Source organism: Callionymus lyra, chromosome 13 (genome assembly GCF_982586985.1).
Source record: "Callionymus lyra chromosome 13, fCalLyr1.hap1.1, whole genome shotgun sequence".
Taxonomy (NCBI): domain Eukaryota; kingdom Metazoa; phylum Chordata; class Actinopteri; order Syngnathiformes; family Callionymidae; genus Callionymus; species Callionymus lyra.
The window spans coordinates 253197-265000 of NC_141830.1; the positions used below are offsets into that span (position 1 = coordinate 253197).

The 11804-nt window shown below is 42.9% G+C and overlaps 1 protein-coding gene across 1 annotated transcript; it reads left to right on the forward strand.

Annotated features, from left to right (window-relative positions):
* The first annotated feature begins 171 nt into the window (after positions 1–171).
* On the forward strand, positions 172–11400 carry tmem242 (transmembrane protein 242). The gene is made up of 4 exons (XM_087806009.1): positions 172–279; positions 8985–9085; positions 11136–11261; positions 11317–11400. Exons 1-4 carry the CDS (start codon positions 210–212, stop codon positions 11368–11370), a joined length of 351 nt encoding a protein of 116 aa, XP_087662135.1. The 5' UTR covers positions 172–209; the 3' UTR covers positions 11371–11400.
* The last annotated feature ends 404 nt before the right edge of the window (positions 11401–11804 follow it).

Consider the following 11804-nt stretch of genomic DNA (forward strand, 5'->3'; position numbering starts at 1 on the left):
AACAACTGCACCATCTTGTGTGTTGTCACGTGAATCAACACAACATCTGCACCGTCTTGTGTGTTGTCACGTGAATCAACACAACATCTGACTCAGCTAACGAGTGTCACACAAGAACGTGTCCGTCGTGCTGCCGCGGACGGAACTAGTTCCGCTCGGAACTGTTGAGACCCGGACGCTGTTCTCTGAGGGACGCGCAGCAGAGGAACATGTCCTCCGAAGATGAAAACATCTCGAGACAAGAGTCCAAAGATCCGGAGCGAGTTGTTCTGCTCAAAGGTCAGAGAAACACACGTCACACATGATCGCACTGACGTCACCGCGATGACGCTCTTATACTGTTTCACGTCGTGACACGGGATATGACGTCACGTGTTTTCATTCATTTGTGAATATGGATGAAAAAGAAACTGCGTGTGCGCGTGTGTGTTAAAGTGTGTATGTGTGTGTGTTAAAGTGTGTATGTGTGTGTGTTAAAGTGTGTATGTGTGTGTGTTAAAGTGTGTGTGTGTGTTAAAGTGTGTGCGTGTGTGTTAAAGTGTGTATGTGTGTGTGTTAAAGTGTGTATGTGTGTGTGTTAAAGTGTGTATGTGTGTGTGTTAAAGTGTGTGTGTGTGTTAAAGTGTGTGCGTGTGTGTTAAAGTGTGTATGTGTGTGTGTTAAAGTGTGTATGTGTGTGTGTTAAAGTGTGTGTGTGTGTTAAAGTGTGTGCGTGTGTGTTAAAGTGTGTATGTGTGTGTGTTAAAGTGTGTGTGTGTGTTAAAGTGTATGTGTGTGTGTTAAAGTGTGTAGGGGTGTGTGTGTTAAAGTGTGTGTGTGTGTTAAAGTGTGTGTGTGTGTGTTAAAGTGTGTGTGTGTGTGTTAAAGTGTGTATGTGTGTGTGTTAAAGTGTGTATGTGTGTGTGTTAAAGTGTGTATGTGTGTGTGTTAAAGTGTGTGTGTGTGTTAAAGTGTGTGCGTGTGTGTTAAAGTGTGTATGTGTGTGTGTTAAAGTGTGTGTGTGTGTTAAAGTGTATGTGTGTGTGTTAAAGTGTGTATGTGTGTGTGTTAAAGTGTGTATGTGTGTGTGTGTTAAAGTGTGTATGTGTGTGTGTTAAAGTGTGTATGTGTGTGTGTTAAAGTGTGTATGTGTGTGTGTTAAAGTGTGTATGTGTGTGTGTTAAAGTGTGTATGTGTGTGTGTTAAAGTGTCTATGTGTGTGTGTTAAAGTGTGTATGTGTGTGTGTTAAAGTGTGTAGGGGTGTGTGTGTTAAAGTGTGTATGTGTGTGTGTTAAAGTGTGTATGTGTGTGTGTGTTAAAGTGTGTATGTGTGTGTGTTAAAGTGTGTATGTGTGTGTGTTAAAGTGTGTATGTGTGTGTGTTAAAGTGTGTATGTGTGTGTGTTAAAGTGTGTATGTGTGTGTGTTAAAGTGTCTATGTGTGTGTGTTAAAGTGTGTATGTGTGTGTGTTAAAGTATGTGTGTGTGTGTTAAAGTGTGTATGTGTGTGTGTTAAAGTGTGTATGTGTGTGTGTTAAAGTGTCTATGTGTGTGTGTTAAAGTGTGTATGTGTGTGTGTTAAAGTATGTGTGTGTGTGTTAAAGTGTGTATGTGTGTGTGTTAAAGTGTGTATGTGTGTGTGTTAAAGTATGTGTGTGTGTGTTAAAGTGTGTTAAAGTGTGTGTTAAAGTGTGTATGTGTGTGTGTTAAAGTGTGTATGTGTGTGTGTTAAAGTGTGTGTGTGTGTTAAAGTGTGTGTGTATGTGTGTGTGTTAAAGTGTGTATGTGTGTGTGTTAAAGTATGTGTGTGTGTGTTAAAGTGTGTTAAAGTGTGTGTTAAAGTGTGTATGTGTGTGTGTTAAAGTGTGTATGTGTGTGTGTTAAAGTGTGTGTGTGTGTTAAAGTGTGTGTGTATGTGTGTGTGTTAAAGTGTGTATGTGTGTGTTTTAAAGTGTGTGTGTGTTAAAGTGTCTATGTGTGTGTGTTAAAGTGTGTATGTGTGTGTGTTAAAGTGTGTATGTGTGTGTGTTAAAGTGTGTGTGTGTGTTAAAGTGTGTGTGTATGTGTGTGTGTTAAAGTGTGTATGTGTGTGTTTTAAAGTGTGTGTGTGTTAAAGTGTGTATGTGTGTGTGTTAAAGTGTGTGTGTGTTAAAGTGTGTGTGTTTTAAAGTGTGTATGTGTGTATGTTAAAGTGTGTGTGTGTGTGTTAAAGTGTGTATGTGTGTGTGTTAAAGTGTGTATGTGTGTGTGTTAAAGTGTGTGTGTGTGTGTTAAAGTGTGTATGTGTGTGTGTGTTAAAGTGTGTATGTGTGTGTGTTAAAGTGTGTATGTGTGTGTGTTAAAGTGTATGTGTGTGTTAAAGTGTGTGTGTATGTGTGTGTGTTAAAGTGTGTATGTGTGTGTTTTAAAGTGTGTGTGTGTTAAAGTGTGTATGTGTGTGTGTTAAAGTGTGTGTGTGTTAAAGTGTGTGTGTTTTAAAGTGTGTATGTGTGTATGTTAAAGTGTGTGTGTGTGTGTTAAAGTGTGTATGTGTGTGTGTGTTAAAGTGTGTATGTGTGTGTGTTAAAGTGTGTATGTGTGTGTTTTAAAGTGTGTGTGTGTTAAAGTGTCTATGTGTGTGTGTTAAAGTGTGTATGTGTGTGTGTGTTAAAGTGTGTATGTGTGTGTGTTAAAGTGTGTATGTGTGTGTGTTAAAGTGTGTGTGTGTGTTAAAGTGTGTGTGTATGTGTGTGTGTTAAAGTGTGTATGTGTGTGTTTTAAAGTGTGTGTGTGTTAAAGTGTGTGTGTGTGTGTTAAAGTGTGTGTGTTTTAAAGTGTGTATGTGTGTATGTTAAAGTGTGTGTGTGTGTGTTAAAGTGTGTATGTGTGTGTGTTAAAGTGTGTATGTGTGTGTGTTAAAGTGTGTGTGTGTGTGTTAAAGTGTGTATGTGTGTGTGTTAAAGTGTGTATGTGTGTGTGTTAAAGTGTGTGTGTGTGTTAAAGTGTGTGTGTATGTGTGTGTGTTAAAGTGTGTATGTGTGTGTTTTAAAGTGTGTGTGTGTTAAAGTGTGTATGTGTGTGTGTTAAAGTGTGTGTGTGTTAAGTGTGTGTGTTTTAAAGTGTGTATGTGTGTATGTTAAAGTGTGTGTGTGTGTGTTAAAGTGTGTATGTGTGTGTGTGTTAAAGTGTGTATGTGTGTGTGTGAAGGAGAGAAACATCTCTGAAGGTGAAGGACAGAAACATCTCTGAAGGTGAAGGAGAGAAACATCTCTGAAGGTGAAGGACAGAAACATCTCTGAAGGTGAAGGAGAGAAACATCTCTGAAGGTGAAGGACAGAAACATCTCTGAAGGTGAAGGAGAGAAACATCTCTGAAGGTGAAGGAGAGAAACATCTCTGAAGGTGAAGGAGAGAAACATCTCTGAAGGTGAAGGAGAGAAACATCTCTGAAGGTGAAGGACAGAAACATCTCTGAAGGTGAAGGAGAGAAACATCTCTGAAGGTGAAGGACAGAAACATCTCTGAAGGTGATGGAGAGAAACATCTCTGAAGGTGAAGGACAGAAACATCTCTGAAGGTGAAGGACAGAAACATCTCTGAAGGTGAAGGAGAGAAACATCTCTGAAGGTGAAGGACAGAAACATCTCTGAAGGTGAAGGAGAGAAACATCTCTGAAGGTGAAGGAGAGAAACATCTCTGAAGGTGAAGGACAGAAACATCTCTGAAGGTGAAGGAGAGAAACATCTCTGAAGGTGAAGGACAGAAACATCTCTGAAGGTGATGGAGAGAAACATCTCTGAAGGTGAAGGACAGAAACATCTCTGAAGGTGAAGGACAGAAACATCTCTGAAGGTGAAGGAGAGAAACATCTCTGAAGGTGAAGGACAGAAACATCTCTGAAGGTGAAGGAGAGAAACATCTCTGAAGGTGAAGGAGAGAAACATCTCTGAAGGTGAAGGAGAGAAACATCTCTGAAGGTGAAGGACAGAAACATCTCTGAAGGTGAAGGAGAGAAACATCTCTGAAGGTGAAGGACAGAAACATCTCTGAAGGTGAAGGAGAGAAACATCTCTGAAGGTGAAGGAGAGAAACATCTCTGAAGGTGAAGGACAGAAACATCTCTGAAGGTGAAGGAGAGAAACATCTCTGAAGGTGAAGGACAGAAACATCTCTGAAGGTGAAGGAGAGAAACATCTCTGAAGGTGAAGGACAGAAACATCTCTGAAGGTGATGGAGAGAAACATCTCTGAAGGTGATGGAGAGAAACATCTCTGAAGGTGAAGGAGAGAAACATCTCTGAAGGTGAAGGACAGAAACATCTCTGAAGGTGAAGGAGAGAAACATCTCTGAAGGTGAAGGACAGAAACATCTCTGAAGGTGAAGGAGAGAAACATCTCTGAAGGTGAAGGACAGAAACATCTCTGAAGGTGATGGAGAGAAACATCTCTGAAGGTGATGGAGAGAAACATCTCTGAAGGTGAAGGAGAGAAACATCTCTGAAGGTGAAGGAGAGAAACATCTCTGAAGGTGAAGGAGAGAAACATCTCTGAAGGTGAAGGAGAGAAACATCTCTGAAGGTGAAGGACAGAAACATCTCTGAAGGTGATGGAGAGAAACATCTCTGAAGGTGAAGGACAGAAACATCTCTGAAGGTGAAGGAGAGAAACATCTCTGAAGGTGAAGGACAGAAACATCTCTGAAGGTGATGGAGAGAAACATCTCTGAAGGTGATGGACAGAAACATCTCTGAAGGTGAAGGAGAGAAACATCTCTGAAGGTGATGGAGAGAAACATCTCTGAAGGTGAAGGAGAGAAACATCTCTGAAGGTGAAGGAGAGAAACATCTCTGAAGGTGATGGAGAGAAACATCTCTGAAGGTGAAGGAGAGAAACATCTCTGAAGGTGAAGGAGAGAAACATCTCTGAAGGTGATGGAGAGAAACATCTCTGAAGGTGATGGAGAGAAACATCTCTGAAGGTGAAGGAGAGAAACATCTCTGAAGGTGAAGGAGAGAAACATCTCTGAAGGTGAAGGACAGAAACATCTCTGAAGGTGATGGAGAGAAACATCTCTGAAGGTGAAGGACAGAAACATCTCTGAAGGTGAAGGAGAGAAACATCTCTGAAGGTGAAGGACAGAAACATCTCTGAAGGTGAAGGAGAGAAACATCTCTGAAGGTGAAGGAGAGAAACATCTCTGAAGGTGAAGGAGAGAAACATCTCTGAAGGTGAAGGAGAGAAACATCTCTGAAGGTGATGGAGAGAAACATCTCTGAAGGTGAAGGAGAGAAACATCTCTGAAGGTGAAGGAGAGAAACATCTCTGAAGGTGAAGGAGAGAAACATCTCTGAAGGTGATGGAGAGAAACATCTCTGAAGGTGAAGGAGAGAAACATCTCTGAAGGTGATGGAGAGAAACATCTCTGAAGGTGATGGAGAGAAACATCTCTGAAGGTGATGGAGAGAAACATCTCTGAAGGTGAAGGAGAGAAACATCTCTGAAGGTGAAGGAGAGAAACATCTCTGAAGGTGATGGAGAGAAACATCTCTGAAGGTGAAGGACAGAAACATCTCTGAAGGTGATGGAGAGAAACATCTCTGAAGGTGAAGGAGAGAAACATCTCTGAAGGTGAAGGAGAGAAACATCTCTGAAGGTGAAGGACAGAAACATCTCTGAAGGTGAAGGACAGAAACATCTCTGAAGGTGAAGGAGAGAAACATCTCTGAAGGTGAAGGACAGAAACATCTCTGAAGGTGAAGGACAGAAACATCTCTGAAGGTGAAGGACAGAAACATCTCTGAAGGTGAAGGAGAGAAACATCTCTGAAGGTGAAGGAGAGAAACATCTCTGAAGGTGAAGGAGAGAAACATCTCTGAAGGTGAAGGAGAGAAACATCTCTGAAGGTGAAGGACAGAAACATCTCTGAAGGTGAAGGAGAGAAACATCTCTGAAGGTGAAGGACAGAAACATCTCTGAAGGTGAAGGACAGAAACATCTCTGAAGGTGAAGGAGAGAAACATCTCTGAAGGTGAAGGACAGAAACATCTCTGAAGGTGAAGGACAGAAACATCTCTGAAGGTGAAGGAGAGAAACATCTCTGAAGGTGAAGGACAGAAACATCTCTGAAGGTGAAGGACAGAAACATCTCTGAAGGTGATGGACAGAAACATCTCTGAAGGTGAAGGACAGAAACATCTCTGAAGGTGAAGGAGAGAAACATCTCTGAAGGTGAAGGAGAGAAACATCTCTGAAGGTGAAGGAGAGAAACATCTCTGAAGGTGAAGGAGAGAAACATCTCTGAAGGTGAAGGACAGAAACATCTCTGAAGGTGAAGGAGAGAAACATCTCTGAAGGTGAAGGACAGAAACATCTCTGAAGGTGAAGGACAGAAACATCTCTGAAGGTGAAGGAGAGAAACATCTCTGAAGGTGAAGGACAGAAACATCTCTGAAGGTGAAGGACAGAAACATCTCTGAAGGTGAAGGAGAGAAACATCTCTGAAGGTGAAGGACAGAAACATCTCTGAAGGTGAAGGACAGAAACATCTCTGAAGGTGAAGGAGAGAAACATCTCTGAAGGTGATGGAGAGAAACATCTCTGAAGGTGAAGGAGAGAAACATCTCTGAAGGTGAAGGACAGAAACATCTCTGAAGGTGAAGGAGAGAAACATCTCTGAAGGTGAAGGAGAGAAACATCTCTGAAGGTGATGGAGAGAAACATCTCTGAAGGTGAAGGAGAGAAACATCTCTGAAGGTGAAGGAGAGAAACATCTCTGAAGGTGAAGGACAGAAACATCTCTGAAGGTGAAGGAGAGAAACATCTCTGAAGGTGAAGGACAGAAACATCTCTGAAGGTGAAGGAGAGAAACATCTCTGAAGGTGAAGGACAGAAACATCTCTGAAGGTGATGGAGAGAAACATCTCTGAAGGTGATGGAGAGAAACATCTCTGAAGGTGAAGGAGAGAAACATCTCTGAAGGTGAAGGAGAGAAACATCTCTGAAGGTGAAGGAGAGAAACATCTCTGAAGGTGAAGGAGAGAAACATCTCTGAAGGTGAAGGACAGAAACATCTCTGAAGGTGATGGAGAGAAACATCTCTGAAGGTGAAGGACAGAAACATCTCTGAAGGTGAAGGAGAGAAACATCTCTGAAGGTGAAGGACAGAAACATCTCTGAAGGTGATGGAGAGAAACATCTCTGAAGGTGATGGACAGAAACATCTCTGAAGGTGAAGGAGAGAAACATCTCTGAAGGTGATGGAGAGAAACATCTCTGAAGGTGAAGGAGAGAAACATCTCTGAAGGTGAAGGAGAGAAACATCTCTGAAGGTGATGGAGAGAAACATCTCTGAAGGTGAAGGAGAGAAACATCTCTGAAGGTGAAGGAGAGAAACATCTCTGAAGGTGATGGAGAGAAACATCTCTGAAGGTGATGGAGAGAAACATCTCTGAAGGTGAAGGAGAGAAACATCTCTGAAGGTGAAGGAGAGAAACATCTCTGAAGGTGAAGGACAGAAACATCTCTGAAGGTGATGGAGAGAAACATCTCTGAAGGTGAAGGACAGAAACATCTCTGAAGGTGAAGGAGAGAAACATCTCTGAAGGTGAAGGACAGAAACATCTCTGAAGGTGAAGGAGAGAAACATCTCTGAAGGTGAAGGAGAGAAACATCTCTGAAGGTGAAGGAGAGAAACATCTCTGAAGGTGAAGGAGAGAAACATCTCTGAAGGTGATGGAGAGAAACATCTCTGAAGGTGAAGGAGAGAAACATCTCTGAAGGTGAAGGAGAGAAACATCTCTGAAGGTGAAGGAGAGAAACATCTCTGAAGGTGATGGAGAGAAACATCTCTGAAGGTGAAGGAGAGAAACATCTCTGAAGGTGATGGAGAGAAACATCTCTGAAGGTGATGGAGAGAAACATCTCTGAAGGTGATGGAGAGAAACATCTCTGAAGGTGAAGGAGAGAAACATCTCTGAAGGTGAAGGAGAGAAACATCTCTGAAGGTGATGGAGAGAAACATCTCTGAAGGTGAAGGACAGAAACATCTCTGAAGGTGATGGAGAGAAACATCTCTGAAGGTGAAGGAGAGAAACATCTCTGAAGGTGAAGGAGAGAAACATCTCTGAAGGTGAAGGACAGAAACATCTCTGAAGGTGAAGGACAGAAACATCTCTGAAGGTGAAGGAGAGAAACATCTCTGAAGGTGAAGGACAGAAACATCTCTGAAGGTGAAGGACAGAAACATCTCTGAAGGTGAAGGACAGAAACATCTCTGAAGGTGAAGGAGAGAAACATCTCTGAAGGTGAAGGAGAGAAACATCTCTGAAGGTGAAGGAGAGAAACATCTCTGAAGGTGAAGGAGAGAAACATGATGCTGAGTCACGACTCAATCATTGGTCCAACCTTACGATCCACCGGATCCACCAGATCCACCAGATCCACCGGATCCACCAGATCCACCTGATCCACCAGATCCGACGGATCCACCAGATCCACCGGATCCACCAGATCCACCAGATCCACCAGATCCACCTGATCCACCAGATCCACCTGATCCACCGGATCCACCGGATCCACCGGATCCACCAGATCCACCAGATCCACCTGATCCACCTGATCCACCGGGATCCACCTGATCCACCAGATCCACCTGATCCACCGGATCCACCTGATCCACCAGATCCACCTGATCCACCAGATCCACCAGATCCACCAGATCCGACGGTTCCACCAGATCCACCGGATCCACCAGATCCACCAGATCCACCAGATCCGACGGATCCACCAGATCCACCAGATCCGACGGATCCACCGGATCCACCAGATCCACCAGATCCACCAGATCCACCAGATCCACCAGATCCACCAGATCCACCAGATCCACCGGCTCCAATATGAATCCAAATAGGTCGATGTTTCCACGTCTTCCATGGAAAGAACGATGTGTTTCGCCAGGACGTGACCCTGAATATTGATGCGTGTGCGTGTGCGTGTGCGTGTGCGTGTGCGTGTGCGTGTGCGTGTGCAGGCGTGTTCTTCTTGACGGCGGCGGCGTCCGTGGGGCTGCTGGCAGGGTTTGGATCCAGTCTGGCGCTCGCCAAGAAGAAGAGTCCTGGCAGCTTCAACAGGGTGAGTGGGCGGAGCTTCACGGAAGTCATTTGCATTTATGTAGAACTTTTCCAGACCAAGGTCACGAAGAACCTCAACAATCAAAACAACATTCAATAAAGTATATACTTTAAAGGTCAGATCTTCACGATCATAGATCCTGATGTTGAGAAGATCTTCACGATCATAGCTCCTGATGTTGAGAAGATCTTCATGATCATAGATCCTGATGTTGAGAAGATCTTCACGATCATAGCTCCTGATGTTGAGAAGATCTTCATGATCATAGATCCTGATGTTGAGCAGATCTTCATGATCATAGCTCCTGATGTTGAGAAGATCTTCACGATCATAGATCCTGATGTTGAGAAGATCTTCACGATCATAGCTCCTGATGTTGAGAAGATCTTCACGACCATAGCTCCTGATGTTGAGAAGATCTTCATGATCATAGCTCCTGATGTTGAGAAGATCTTCACGATCATAGATCCTGATGTTGAGAAGATCTTCATGATCATAGCTCCTGATGTTGAGAAGATCTTCATGATCATAGATCCTGATGTTGAGAAGATCTTCACGATCATAGCTCCTGATGTTGAGAAGATCTTCATGATCATAGATCCTGATGTTGAGAAGATCTTCATGATCATAGCTCCTGATGTTGAGAAGATCTTCACGATCATAGCTCCTGATGTTGAGAAGATCTTCACGATCATAGCTCCTGATGTTGAGAAGATCTTCACGATCATAGCTCCTGATGTTGAGAAGATCTTCACGATCATAGCTCCTGATGTTGAGAAGATCTTCACGATCATAGCTCCTGATGTTCAGACATATCTTCACGATCATAGCTCCTGATGTTCAGAAGATCTTCACGATCATAGCTCCTGATGTTGAGAAGATCTTCACGATCATAGATCCTGATGTTGAGAAGATCTTCACGATCATAGCTCCTGATGTTCAGAAGATCTTCACGATCATAGCTCCTGATGTTCAGAAGATCTTCACGATCATAGCTCCTGATGTTGAGAAGATCTTCATGATCATAGCTCCTGATGTTGAGAAGATCTTCACGACCATAGCTCCTGATGTTGAGAAGATCTTCACGATCATAGCTCCTGATGTTCAGACGTATCTTAACGATCATAGCTCCTGATGTTGAGAAGATCTTCACGATCAAAGCTCCTGATGTTGAGAAGATCTTCACGATCATAGCTCCTGATGTTGAGAAGATCTTCACGATCATAGATCCTGATGTTGAGAAGATCTTCACGATCATAGATCCTGATGTTGAGAAGATCTTCACGATCATAGATCCTGATGTTGAGAAGATCTTCACGATCATAGCTCCTGATGTTGAGAAGATCTTCACGATCATAGATCCTGATGTTGAGAAGATCTTCACGATCATAGATCCTGATGTTGAGAAGATCTTCACGATCATAGATCCTGATGTTGAGAAGATCTTCACGATCATAGATCCTGATGTTGAGAAGATCTTCACGATCATAGCTCCTGATGTTGAGAAGATCTTCACGATCATAGATCCTGATGTTGAGAAGATCTTCACGATCATAGATCCTGATGTTGAGAAGATCTTCACGATCATAGCTCCTGATGTTGAGAAGATCTTCACGATCATAGATCCTGATGTTGAGAAGATCTTCACGATCATAGATCCTGATGTTGAGAAGATCTTCACGATCATAGATCCTGATGTTGAGAAGATCTTCACGATCATAGCTCCTGATGTTGAGAAGATCTTCACGATCATAGCTCCTGATGTTGAGAAGATCTTCACGATCATAGCTCCTGATGTTCAGAAGATCTTCACGATCATAGCTCCTGATGTTGAGAAGATCTTCATGATCATAGATCCTGATGTTGAGAAGATCTTCACGATCATAGCTCCTGATGTTGAGAAGATCTTCACGATCATAGCTCCTGATGTTGAGAAGATCTTCACGATCATAGCTCCTGATGTTGAGAAGATCTTCACGATCATAGCTCCTGATGTTCAGAAGATCTTCAGTGATATATTGTGACCTCTGACCTCTGACCTCTGACCCAGGGCGTGATGGCGGCGGAGAGCGGGGCGTCTCTGGCCCTGCGGGCTCTGGGCTGGGGGTCCCTGTGGGCCTGGGCCGGAGCAGGACTCTTGGGCGCCACCGTGTGGAAGCTGCTGGACATGGACAGCGTGAGTCACGAGTCTCGAGTCACGAATGGCGTCATGTGACCTTGTCGTCCTGCAGGGGTCAAAGTTCAAGATGGAGAAGATCTTCCCTCCCCCGCCCAGCAACAAGTGACTTGTCAATAAAATAACTTTATTGTTTTTATTGTATTGTATTATATATATGTGTGTGTGTGTGTGTGTGTGTGTGTGTGTGTGTGTGTGTGTGTGTGTGTGTGTGTGTGTGTGTGTGTGTGTGTGTGTGTGTGTGTGTGTGTGTGTGTGTGTGTGTGTGTGTGTGTGTGTGTGTGTGTGTGTTCAACACAAGCATGTTAGCAACACAAACAAATGAACACATGACTTTTATTCTGAAAATACTCATCAATAAATCATCTTCATCATCATCTTCATCATTATCTTTATCATCTTCATCATCTTCATCATCATCTTTATCATCTTCATCATCTTCATCATCATCTTTATCATCTTCATCTTCATCTTCATTTTCATTTTTCATCTTCATCTTCATTTTCATTTTTCATCTTCATCTTCATCTTCATCATCATCATC